The sequence below is a fragment of the Heterodontus francisci genome, chromosome 15 (assembly GCF_036365525.1).
Source record: "Heterodontus francisci isolate sHetFra1 chromosome 15, sHetFra1.hap1, whole genome shotgun sequence".
NCBI classification, from domain to species: domain Eukaryota; kingdom Metazoa; phylum Chordata; class Chondrichthyes; order Heterodontiformes; family Heterodontidae; genus Heterodontus; species Heterodontus francisci.
In genome coordinates this window covers 101,853,324-101,866,317 of record NC_090385.1, presented here as the reverse complement: position 1 = coordinate 101,866,317, position 12,994 = coordinate 101,853,324, and the positions used below count along the sequence as shown (strand labels likewise).

The window sequence follows — 12,994 nt, the reverse complement described above, 5'->3', positions numbered from 1 at the left end:
GTGCGGAGTTTGCAAGTTCTCCCTGTGACCACATGGGTTTCGACCGGGTGCTCCGGTTTCCTCCCACAGCCAAAGACTTGCAGGTTGATAGGTAAATTGTAAATTGCCCCTAGTGTAGGTAGGTGGTAGGAGAATGGTGGGGATGTGGTAGGGAATATGAGATTAATGTCGGATTAATATAAATGGGTGGTTGTTAGTTAGTACAGACTCGGTGGGCCGAAGGGCCTGTTTCAGTGCTGTATCTTTACATTAAAAAAAAGTATTGGAGAAACTTGAGGAACTAAACTCTGACAGATCCCTGAGACTTAATGGCCTACATCCTAGGGTTCGAAAAGAGATAGCTGCAGAGATAGTGGATGCGTGAGCTATGATTTAAGATCTATGATTTTACATTGGAAGTTGGCAAATGTTACACTGCTTTTCAAGAAAAGAGGGAGAGAGAAAACAAGAAACTGCAGGCCAGTTAGTCCAACATCAGTTGTTGGGAAAATTCTGGAATCTATTAAGTAAGTCTTACTGTACTTATCTAAGTACATTATGATTTGAACAAGTCAGCATGGTTTTACTAAAGGGAAAGCCTGTTTGGCAAATTTATTCGAGTTTTTGAGGATGTAACTAGTAGGATAGATAAAAGGTGACCAGTAGATGTTGTATACCTGGATTTCCAAAAGGCATTTGATAAGGTGCCATACTAGAGGTTCATAGGTAAGATAAGGCCACATGGAGTTAGGGGTAATATATTAGCATGGATAGAGGATTGGTTAATGGGCAGGAAGGAAAGAATGGGCATAAATGGGGCATTTTCAAGTTTGCAGGCTGTGACTACTGGAGTGCCGCAAGGATCAGTGCTGGGTCCTCAGCTATTTACAATCTATATTAATGACTTAGATGAAGAGACAGAGAGTAATGTATCTATGTTTGCTGATGATACAAAGGTAGGTGGAAAGCTAAGCTGTGGGGAGGACACAGAGGCTGCAAAGAGATGTAGACAGGTTAAGTAAGTGGGCAACAACGTGACAGATGGAGTATAATGTAGGGAAGTGTGAAGTTATTCACTTTGGTCGTAAGAATAGAAAAGCAGAATTTTTTTTGAAAGGTGTGAAACTTGTGTTGATGATCAGAGACTTGGGTGTGCTTGTGCAAGGAATGCAGAAAGTTCGCATGCAGGTACAACAGCAATTAGGAAGGCAAATGGCTTGTTGGCCTTTTTTCCAAGCCGCTTGGAGTATAGGAATAAAGAAGTCTTGCTACAGTTGTACAGGGTTTTGGTGAGACCACAAGTGGAGTACTGTGTGCAGGTTTGATCTCCACATTTAAGAAAGGATATGCTTGCACTGGATACGGTACAGCAAACGTTCACTAAATTGGTCCCTGGGATGAGGGGTTGTCCTGTGATGAGAGGTTGAGTAAATTGGGCCTATATTCTCAGGAGTTTAGAAGAATGAGAGGTGACCCCATTGAAATATACAAAATTCTGAAGGGGCTGAAAAGGATAGGCACTGAGAGATTGTTTCCGCTGGTCGCAGAATCTAAAACGTGGGGGCACAGTCTCAAGATAAGGGGCTGATCATTTAGGACTGAGATGAGGAGAAATCACTTCTCTCAAAGGGTTGTGAATCTTTGGAATTCTCTACCCCAGAGGATTGTGGATGCTGCATTGTTGAATACATTTCAGGCTGCGATAGACAGATTTTTAGTCTTTCAGGGAATCAAGGGATATGGCGAGCAGGCAGGAAAGTGGAGTTGAAGCCTAAGATCAGTCATGATCGTATTGAATGGTGGAGCAGGGTCAATGGGCCATAGGGTCTACTCCTGTTTCTTATATTCTTGTGACCAAGTGTATTGTAGCCAAATTTGCGGAATGTACGAAGATAGGAGGAAAGCAAGTTGAGGAAGACGCAGTGTCTGCAAAGAGATAGGTTAAGCGAGTGGGCAAAAATTTGGAAGAAGGAGTATAATGTGGGAAAATGTGAGGTTGTCCACTGTGGCAGGAAGAATAGCAAAGCAGAATATTATTTAAATAGAGAGAGACTGCAGAATGCTGTGGTACAGAGGGATCTGGGTGTCCTTGTACATGAATCACAAAAAGGTAGCATACAGGTACAGCAAGTAATTAAGAAGGCAAATGGAAGGTTGCATTTATTGCAAGAGGATTGGAGTATAAAAGTAGGGAAGCCTTGCTACAGCGGCACAGGGCATTGGTAAGACCACACCTAGAGTACTGCGTACAGTTTTGGTCTCCTTATTTAAGGAAGGATATACTTGCATTGGAAGCAGTTCAGAGAAGGTTTACTAAGCTGATTCCTGGGTTGAAGGGGTTATCTTATGAATAAAATTAATATGCTGCATTCTTGGCAATTGGGGGTCTGCATGACAATGGTGTTGAGCTTCTTGAGTATTGTTGGGGAGACAGGAGGTGGGTTACTCACTGCAGAATTCCCAGCCTCTGACCTGGTATTACAACCACAGCATTTTTATGGCTGGTCAAGGGTAAAGACCAGAATGTTGGCAGGGGTTTCAGCGATGATAATGTCGTTGAGCGTCAAGGGTAGATGGTTAGATTTTCTCATTGGTCATTGCCCGGCACTTCTGTGGCGCGAATGTCACTTGCCACCCATCAGCTCAAGCCTGGATGTTGTCCAGGTCTTTCTGCATACAGACACGAACTGCTTCAGTATCTGGGGGAGTTGCAAAAGGTACTGAATACTGTGTGCATTCATTGACGAACATCCTCACTTCTGACTTTATGTTGGGAAGGTTATTGATGAAGCAGCTGAAGATGGTTGGGCCTAGGGTAGGGCAGGGTCACATGCTTGATGGTAATCTTCACATTCTTCACATTTAGTTCTTTTTGGAGCCTCCATGTCTATTTCTGTTCTTTGTCCATTTGAAGACTCTAGTAACTTCCTTTCCAAAAGAAAGCTGTCTGGAGAACTGAGTCTAATAGGAGGGTGAATACCATATGCTGTCAGATCCAGTTGTTGGAGTACTCCTGTTAGAGTTCTTGGTATGGAATTGGAATTTTGGAGATGTGACCTAGTCTGAATGTTGGTGACCTTTCTGTTTGCAGTGCTCCTCCAGTTATGTCATATGCTCAGCTGGAGAGTCTGATCAACAAGTGGAGTGTGGAGCTGGAGGACCAAGAGAAACAATTCCTGCACCAGGCCACACAGGTCAATGCCTGGGATCGCATGCTCATCGAAAATGGAGAAAAGGTAGGCAAAGTACAGTCTATCCAATTATAGAAAACAGAATCGAGTGCTCAAATTTGTCCAATTCTCCACTCTGCCCCTTGCAATCTCTTAAATCATTTAAATGGCTGGGCTTTTGCCAGTCAAGGTAGTTGAAGGTTATTGAAGAGATAGTCTGGTTGCTACTTGGTCAGCTATCTGCCAAGAGCATCAGGTTTCTCCGTTGTGAAGGACCTTTTTTCTGCTAATTGTTCTGCAGTTCTTACCTTGAGTTTTTTGCTGGGTCTGAATTTTGAATTCCGCACTTAACATCATCGTGTGAGCACCAGCACTACAAGGACTGCAGTGGGTCAAGTAGAAGGCCTGCCACCACCCCATCAGGTCGACAAATAAAACCTTGTTCATGTCCCAAGAACCATTGTATATTTAAAAAAAAGCTCCCACCCCCTGCCCACTGAACAAATGGGCTAATCTGATCAAATCAAGATTTAAGTTGTCTTGCAATGAATGAATCTTGGAGGGTGTGGAGTGGTGGTGTGTGGTGTTAGAAACTGGGTATTGGTGTGGGTTAACGCTGTTCTTTTATGGCTAGCACCTGAGTTCAAGAGCTCAGTGGATGTTAACTGTCTGCCAGCTGGAAGGGTCTTTTGTGAAATGATTTTGATCAGTCTGAATGCAGTTCCTTGGCATGAAATCACACTTCGTACTGCATTGAAAACTCAGTAAATTGATCAGGATGGTTGCTGTGGGAGGTGGAAAAAAAAAACCCTATTTATCTTATGAAGTGGTGGTTGAGCCTTGGGGCATTGTACTGCACTCTACTCAATTTCTAACCATGGGATTGCATAGCTGAAATGGAATGTGTCCTGGCATCTTTCACCTTGAATACAAGCATGAGATCCTATCACACTGCTGAATTATAGAAATGTGCCTGCCAAAAATCCACCCTACAAGTAGCTCCTCTAGAAACCTTTTTATAATATATGAATCCTGCTTGGCATCTTTTTAGTGTGCCACCTTTTATCTGACTTGTAGATTTACCTTTAGTTACTGCGTATTCCTGTTTGAAAGAATGAACTGCAGTCACTAGGTATTAATTGACTTCTCGCAAAGGGATCCTGCTGGTGGGTTGGGGGCGAATATTGAATGGCTTCTGTCCAACACTCTGCTGTTGCCATTTCCTTAGATAACTGCCTTGCACCGAGAAGCAGAGAAAGTGAAGCTGGATCAGAAGAGGTAAGGCTTTATTCAGTAATTGTCATTTTGGTGTAGTATTGTGGATTCTGTTTTCCACAACCCCTTAGAATATCCTTATGTTCTGATGCTTTATTAATACAGCTATTCTAGCAGTTAACAGCCAATTTACAAGGTCCCACAAGCAGCAATATGAGAAAGGATAGAAAATCTGCTTTTGGTCATATTTGAGAACTGAGTGCTGGCAAAGATGTTGGGAGAACTCCCTACAGTTCTTTAAATCATGCCAAAAGACCTTTTACATTGAGGCAAACGAGCCTTGGTTTAATGCCTCATACAAAAGACAACACCTCTGACAGTGCAGCACTTCCTCAGTACTGCACAGAAGTTTCAGTCTGGATCATGTACTCAAGTCCTGAAGTGAGACTTGAACCCACAATCTTCTGACTGAGCTGAGTGTAACTACTGATCCTAGCTGAAGCTTGATTTCATGGAGTCAGTGCATTCTGTGAGATAGATCTAAACCAGTTTTCACAGTACTGTTGCTGGTGTTTCAGTAAAAAGAAAGTCAGTGGGTGAAATGTTCATACTGTGTCCATTTCAACTGAGAACAAGATTTGATACCATTGTAAATATGGTCATTGGCAGGTACAGTTTTCAAAACAATCTGAATGGATGAATGTAGAATCTTGAGCCTCTAGCAACTTGTTTGAAGTGTGTTCTCCCACCCATTATAATATTGTACTCGTACCAGTACATTACATGTGCTCATTGACACCATTGGGAGCAAATCTGGAGTGGAATTGAGGTCAAGGTCAGATCTGCCACAATCTTATTGAATGGTGGAGCTGGCTTGAGGGGCTGAATGGCCTACTCCTGCTCGTATTTCTTACAGTTCACAGGGACAGCGAGAGAGTTTCATGACTAACGTCACAGTTCAGAAAGTGATGCATTGCAAGGGTAGGTAACTAGGAACAGGTGGGTATTTCTACCCTTTTTTTGCTATTTTCAGTAGCTAAAGTAAAAGTAAAGGTAAGGACTTTAGATTGTAGTAGATAGTGTTTGGAGTGGAATAAGGTCCCGAGCGTAATTAGTATTCTAAATTAAAGCGAGTAACTAAGGAGCTTAATCTAAGGGTAAGTCATGGCAGGAGAGCTCAGCCCCGGGGCATGCTCCTCCTGCACTATGTGGGAAATCAGGGACACTTCCAATGTCCATGGCGACCATGTGTGCAGGAAGTGTGTCCAGCTGCAGCTACTGGTTGCGCAGCTGGAGCTGTAGATGGATTCGCTGTAGAGCATCTGCGATGCTGAGGACGTCGTGGATAGCACGTTTAACGAGGTGGTCACACTGCAGGTAATGGCTGCACAGGCAGGAAAGGGATGGGTGACCACCAGGTGGAGTAGTAGGTGCAGGCAGGTAGTGCAGGAGTCCCCTGTGGCCATCCCCCTCTCAAACCGATATACTAGTTTGGATACTGTTTTGGGGGGGGTGGGGGGGATGGCCTCCCAGGGGAAAGCAGCAACAGCCAAGTTGGTGGCACCACAGATGGCTTTGCTGCACAGGAGGTTGGGGGGCGGGTGGAAGGACTGGGAGAGCTATAGTGATAGGAGATTCAATTATAAGGGGAACAGACAGGTGTTTCTGTGGTCGCAAACGAGACTCCAGGATGGTATGTTGCCTCACTGGTGCTAGGGTCAAGGATGTCTCTGAGCGGCTGCAGGACATTCTGAAGGGAGAGGTTGAACAGCCAGGTCATGGTACATGTCGGTACCAATGACATAAGTAAAAAAATAAAAGTATGAGGTCCTGCAAGATGAATTTAAGGAGTTAGGAGCTAAATTTAAAAAACAGGACCTCAAAGGTATTAATCTCAGGATTACTTCCTGCAACACGTGTTAGTGAGTATAGGAACAGGAGAATAGACCAGATGAATGCATGGCTGGAGAAATGGTGCAGGAAGGAGGGATTTACATTCCTGGGACATCGGGACTGGTTCTGGGGAAGGTGGGACCTGTACAAGCGGGACGGGTTACTCGCAGGGGCGTTTTCTAGTGCTGTTGGGGAGGATTTAAACTAGAATGTCAGGGGGATGAGAACCTGAGTGGGGAGACTGAGGAGAAGGAAACGAGGATAGAAAGGGAAGACAGGAAACACAAAGGCAAAAGTGGAAGGCATAGAAATCAAGGGCAAGAAACAAATAGGGCCAGAGTGCGAAATAATGCTAAGATGACTAAGAATGTTAAAAAGACCAGCCTAAAGGCATTGTCTCAATGTGCAGAGTATTCACAATAAGGTAGGCAAATTAACCGCGCAAATAGATGTAAATGGATACGATATAGTTGCGATTACGGAGACGTGGCTGCAGGGTGACCAAGAATGGGAACTGAACATCCAGGGGTATTCAGTATTTAAAAAGGACAGGCAAAAAGGAAAAGGAGGTGGAGTAGTGTTGTTAGTAAAAGAGGAAATCAATATCATAGTGAGGAAGGATATTAGCTCAGAGAATCCTAATGTGGAATCTGTATGGGTGGAGCTAAGAAACATTGATTGGGGTTGTATATAGACCCCCAAACAGCAGTGGTGATGTAGAGGATGGCATTAAACAGGAAATTAGAGACGCATGCAATAAGGGTACAACTGTAATTATGGGTGACATTAATCTGCATATAGATTGGGCAAACCAAATTAGCAATAATACCATAGAGGAGGAATTCCTGGAGTGCGGACGTGATGGTTTTTTGGACCAATATGTTGAGGAACCAACTAGAGAACAGGCCATCCCCGACTGGGTGTTGTGTAATGAGAAAGGATTAGTTAACAATATTGTTCTGCGGGGTCCCTTGGGGAAGAGCAACCATAACGTGATAGAATTCTTCATTAAGATAGAGAGTGAGAGAGTTGATTCCGAGACTAGAGTCCTAAATCTAAAAGGAAACTACGACGGTATGAGGCGCGAGTTGGCTATGATAGTTTGGGGAACGTTACTTAAAGGGTTGACAGTGGATAGGCAATGGCTAGCATTTAAAGAGCACATGGATGAATTACAACAATTGTTCATTCCTGTCTGGTGCAAAAATAAAACAGGAAGGGTGGCTCAACCGTGGCTTACAAAAGAAATTAGGGACAGTATTAGATCCAAGGAAGAGAAATATAAAATGGCCAAAACAAGCAGCAAACCTGAGGATTGGGAGCAGTTTAGAATTCAGCAAAGGAGGACAAAGGGATTGATTAAGAAGGGGAAAATAGAGTATGAGAGTAAGGTTGCAGAGAACATACAAACTGACTGTAAAAGCTTCTATAAATATGTGAAGAGAAAAAGATTAGTGAAGACAAATGTGGGTCCCTTACAGTTAGAAGTGGAGGAAATTATAATGGGGAACAAAGAATTGGCCGACTAATTAACACATACTTTGGTTCTGTCTTCACAAAGGAGGACACAGATTACTTCCAGAAATGTTGGGGAACATAGGGTCTAGTGAGAAGGAGGAACTGTATGAAATCAGTATTAGAAGAGAAATGGTGTTCAGGAAATTGGGATTAAAGGCCGATAAATCCCCAGGGCCTGATAATTGACAACCCAGAGTACTTAAGGAAGTGGCCCCAGAAATAGCATTGCTGGTCATTTTTCAAAATTCTATAGACTCTGGAACTGCTCCAACAGATTGGAGGGTAGCTAATGTAATCCCACTATTTAAAAAAGGAGGTAGAGAGAAAACAGGGAATTATAGACCGGTCAGCTTGACATCAGTAGTGGGGAAAATGCTAGAGTCCATTGTAAGCGATGTAATAGAGCACTTGGAAAACAGTGACAGGTTCAGACAAGTCACCATGGATTTACGAAAGGGAAATCATGCTTGACAAATCCACTGGAATTTTTTGAGGATGTAACTAGTAGAATCGATAAGGGAGAACCAGTGGATGTGGTGTATTTGGACTTTCAGAAAGCTTTCGATAAGGTCCCACATAAGAAATTAGCGTGTAAAATTAAAGCACATGGGATTGGGGGGAAGGTACTGACATGGATAGAGAACTGGTTGGCAGACAGGAAACAGAGTAGGAATAAATGGGTCTTGCTCCGAGTGCAGGCAGTGACTAGTGGGGTGCTGCAGGGATCAGTGCTAGGACCCCAGCTATTCACAATATATATTAATGATACAGATGAGGGAATTAAAAGTAATATGTCCAAGTTTGCAGATAACACAAAGCTGGGTGGGAGTGTGAGCTGTGAGGAGGATGCAGTGAAGCTCCAGTGTGATTTGGACAGGTTGAGTGAGTGGGCAAATACATGGCAGATGTAGTATAATGTGGATAAATGCGAGATTATCCACTTTGGTGGAAACAACAGGAAGGCAGACTATTATCTGAACGGCAATAGATTGGGAAAGGGGAAGGTGCAGCGAGACCTGGGTGTCCTTGTACACCAGTTACTGAAAGTAAGCATGCAGGTGCAGCAGGCACTTAAGGCAAATGGTATGTTGGCTTTCATAGTGAGAGGATTCGAGTACAGGACCAGGGGTGTCTTGCTGCAATTATACAAGGCCTTGGTGAGACCACACCTTGAGTATTGTGTGCAGTTTTGGTCTCTTTATCTGAGAAAGGATGTTCTTGCTATGGAGGGAGTGCAGCACAGGTTCACCAGACTGATTCCTGGGATGACAGGTCTGATGTATGAAGAGAGATTGGGTCAATTAGGCTTATATTTGCTAGAGTTTAGAAGAATGAGAGGGGATCTCATAGAAACCTACAAAACTCCAGCACTACTGGACAGACTAGATTCAGGAAGGATGTTCCCGATGGCGGGGGAGTCCAGGACCAGGGGTCACAGTCTAAAGATAAGGGGTAAGCCATTTAGGACTGAGGTGAGGACAGATTTCTTCACCCAGAGAGTGGTGAACCTGTGGAATTCTCTACCACGGAAAACAGTTGAGGCCAAATCATTAAATATATTCAAGAAAGAGTTAGATATAGTTCTTGGGGCTAAAAGGATCAAGGGATACGGGGAGAAAGCGGGAACAGGTACTGAGTTCGAATGATCAGCCATGATCATATTGAATGGCAGAGCAGGCTCGAAGGGCCAAATGGCCTACTCCTATTTTTCTATGTTCTTATGCTCTACCATTCAATTGGAATGTGGCTGATCTATGTCCTTTTACCAACCTTGGTTCTGTATTTTAGATATTTGTTAGATTAAAGGTATTATCAATCTCAGTTTTAAAATTTTCAGTTGACCCCAGTCTCAACAGCTTTTTGAAGGAGTTCCAGATCTCCACTGCCCTTTTGTGAAGAAGTGCTTCCTGATATCCCCGAAAGGCCTAACTCAATTTAGGGTTTTGCCCCTTGTTCTAAACTCCCCTACCAGAGGAAATCAACTTCAATCAGCTTGAACAACTCAACTAGTTCATCCCTTAATCTTCTATACGCAAGGGAATACAATCTTAGGCTGTGCAATGTGCCCTCATAATCTAACCCTTTTAGCCCCATTATCATTCTGATGAGTCTGGGCTGCACCCACTCCAAGGGCAAATACCTTCTTGAGGTGCAGTGCTCAGAACTGAATGCAGTACTTCAACCATACCATGTTGTTCCTTTGTTTAAGAAGGGTAGCAAGGATAATGCAGGAAATTACAGGCCGGTGAGCCTTACGTCAGTGGTAGGGAAATTATGGGAGAGGATTCTTCGGAACAGGATTTACTCCCATTTGGAAACGAATGGACTTATGAGCGAGAGGCAGCATAGTTTTGTGAAGGGGAGGTTGTGTCTCACTAACTTGATCGAGTTTTTTGAGGAAGTGACAAAGATGATTGATGAAGGAAGGGCAGTGGATGTTGTCCACGTGGACTTCAGTAAAGCCTTTGACAAGGTCCCTCATGGCAGACTGGTACAAAAAATGAAGTCACACGGGATCAGAGGTAAGCTGGAAAGATGGATACAGAACTGGCTCGGTCATAGAAGAAAGAGGGTAGCAGTGGAAGCATGCTTTTCTGAATGGAGGGCTGTGACTAGTGGTGTTCTGCAGGGATCAGTGCTGGGACCTTTGCTGTTTGTAGTATAAATGATTTGGAGGAAAATGTAGTTGGTCGGATTAGTAAATTTGCGGATGACACAAAGGTTGGTGGAGTTGCGGGTTGTGAGGATTGTCAGAGGATACAGCAAGATATAGATGGGTTGGAGACTTGGGCGGAGAAATGGCAAAATGGCAGATGGAGTTTTAAACTAATTTGACAGGGGGAGGGGACGCAGACTCCTAGCAGAATAAGGACACAGCTAAACACAGGAAAGCAAACAAGTCAGAGGGAAGACAGCGGAAGTAAGTTTCAAGGGATTAAGACCAGGATGGATGGCCTCTACTTTAATGCCTGGAGTATTACAGGTAAAACGGATGAGTTGAGGGCAAGGATTGACGTGGAATTGTGATATAGTAGCCATCACGGAGACATGGTTGAGGGAGGGGCTGATTGGCAGCTCAGTATCCCGGGATAGAGAATCTTCAGGCGAGACAGAGGAGGGGGGCATTGCAATATTAGTTAAGGAGTCAGTTACTGCAGTAGGGAGAGATGATATCTTGGAGGGGGCATCAAATGAAGCTTTATGGGTAGAGTTTAGGAATAAAAAAGGGACAGCCACATTGCTAGGTGTTTATTATAGACCCCCAGATAGTCAGCAGGAAATCGAGGAGCAAATATGTGTGCAATTCGCAGAGGTGTGTAAAAATAATAATAGGGTAATTATATTAGGTGATTTCAACTTTCCCAACATTAATTGGGATAGTCATCGTGTGAAGGGCTTAGATGGAGTGGAGTTCTTAAAATGTTATACAGGAGAACGTTTTAGCTCAATATGTAGAGGATCTAACAAAGGAGGGTGCAGTGCTGGACCTAATTCTGGGGAATGAAGCCGGACAGGTGGTTGATGTGTTGGTGGGGGAGCATTTTGGTGATAGCGACCACAACATGGTACAATTTAAGCTCGTTATGGAGAAAGAAATTGACAAGTTGCAAAAAAAGGTTTTTGATTGGGAGAGAGCGAATTTTCGTAAAATAAGGCAGGATCTGGCCAAGGTAGACTGGAAAGAGTTACTTGTCATGAAATCGACAGAAGAGCAGTGGGAGGCATTCAAAAAGGAATGGGGAGGGTACAGGCCCAACATGTTCCCTCTAGGGTAATAGGTAGGAGCAGCAAGCCCAGAGACCCATGAATGACCAGAAACATTCAGGGTACAATGAGAAGGTAAAGAGAGGCTTTTAGCAAATACAAGGAAAGCAAATCAACGGAAGCATTAGTGGAGTACAGAAAGTGTAAGATGGAGCTTAAGAAAGCAATTAGGAGAGCAAAGAGGGGATATGAGAAAGCTCTGACTGGTAAAGGTAGGGATAATCCCAAGATATTCTATAAGTATATCAATGGGAAGAGGATAACCAGGGAAAGAGTGGGACCAAGGGGGAAATCTGTGGGTGGAGCCAGAGGACATTGGTAGGGTGTTGAATGAATACTTCACATCTGTCTTCACCCAAAAGAATGAGGATATAGATATGGAACTCGGCGAGAGAGACTGTGAGGTTCTTGAGCAAATTGTCATAGGGAGTGACAAGGTATTGGAGGTTTTGGCAGGCTTAAAAGTGGGAAAATCTCCAGGTCTGGACGATTTGTGTCCCAGGATGCTATGGGAGGCGAGGGTGGAGATTGCAGGGGCTCTGACCCAAATTTTTAATCCCTCTCTGGCCATGGGGGAGGTGTCAAGGACTGGAAAACAGCTAATGTGGTCCCACTATTTAAGAACAGTTGTAGAGATAAGCTAGGGAACTACAGACTAGTGAGTCTCACGTCAATTGTAGGGAAACTATTGGAGAAAATTCTGAGGGAGAGAATCTATCTCGACTTGGAGCGGCAAAATTTGATTAGGAATAGTCAGCATGGCTTTGTCAGAGGGAGGTCATGCCTAACAAATTTGATTGAATTTTTTGAGCATGTGACCAGGTGTGTAGATGAGGGTAGTGCAATTGATGTAGTTTACATAGATTTCAGCAAAGCCTTTGACAAGGTCCCCACGTGGGAGACGTATCAAGAAAGCAATTGCACATGGGATACAGGGTAACTTGATGAGGTGGATTCAAAATTGGCTTAGCTGCAGGAGACAGAGAGTGATGACAGACGGCTGTTTTAGTGACTGGAAGCCAGTGTCCAGTGGCGTACCACAGGGATCTGTGCTGGGTCCCCTATTGTTTGTCATTTATATAAACGACATAGATGACTATGTGGGGGGTAGGATCAGTAAGTTTGCGGATGACACAAAGATTGGCCAAGTGGTTAACAGTGAGGTAGAGTGTCTTGGATTACAGGAAGATATAGACGGGATGGTCAAATGGGCAGAAAAGTGGCAGATGGAATTTAACGCTGAAAAGTGAGAGGTGATACACTTTGGAAGGAGTAATGTGACACGGAAGTATTCAATGGCCTGACACTGGGAAGTTCCAATGAACAAAGGGACCTTGACGTGTTTGTCCATCAATCTCTGAAGGCAGAAGGGCAGGTTAATTGGGTGGTGAAAAAGCCATATGGGACACTTGCCTTTATCAATCGAGGCATAGATTACAAAAGCAGGGAGGTCA

The 12,994-nt window shown here is 43.8% G+C and overlaps 1 protein-coding gene across 1 annotated transcript in view; it reads left to right on the top strand.

The window, feature by feature from the left end:
* Positions 1 to 12,994, top strand: part of nup62l (nucleoporin 62 like) — a 144,464-nt gene that overhangs the window by 92,875 nt on the left and 38,595 nt on the right. Inside the window, exons 8-9 of the mRNA XM_068047032.1 lie at positions 3,071 to 3,215; positions 4,378 to 4,427. Of these exons, the coding sequence (XP_067903133.1) occupies positions 3,071 to 3,215; positions 4,378 to 4,427 (195 nt within the window). The remainder of the gene's footprint in view (positions 1 to 3,070; positions 3,216 to 4,377; positions 4,428 to 12,994) is intronic.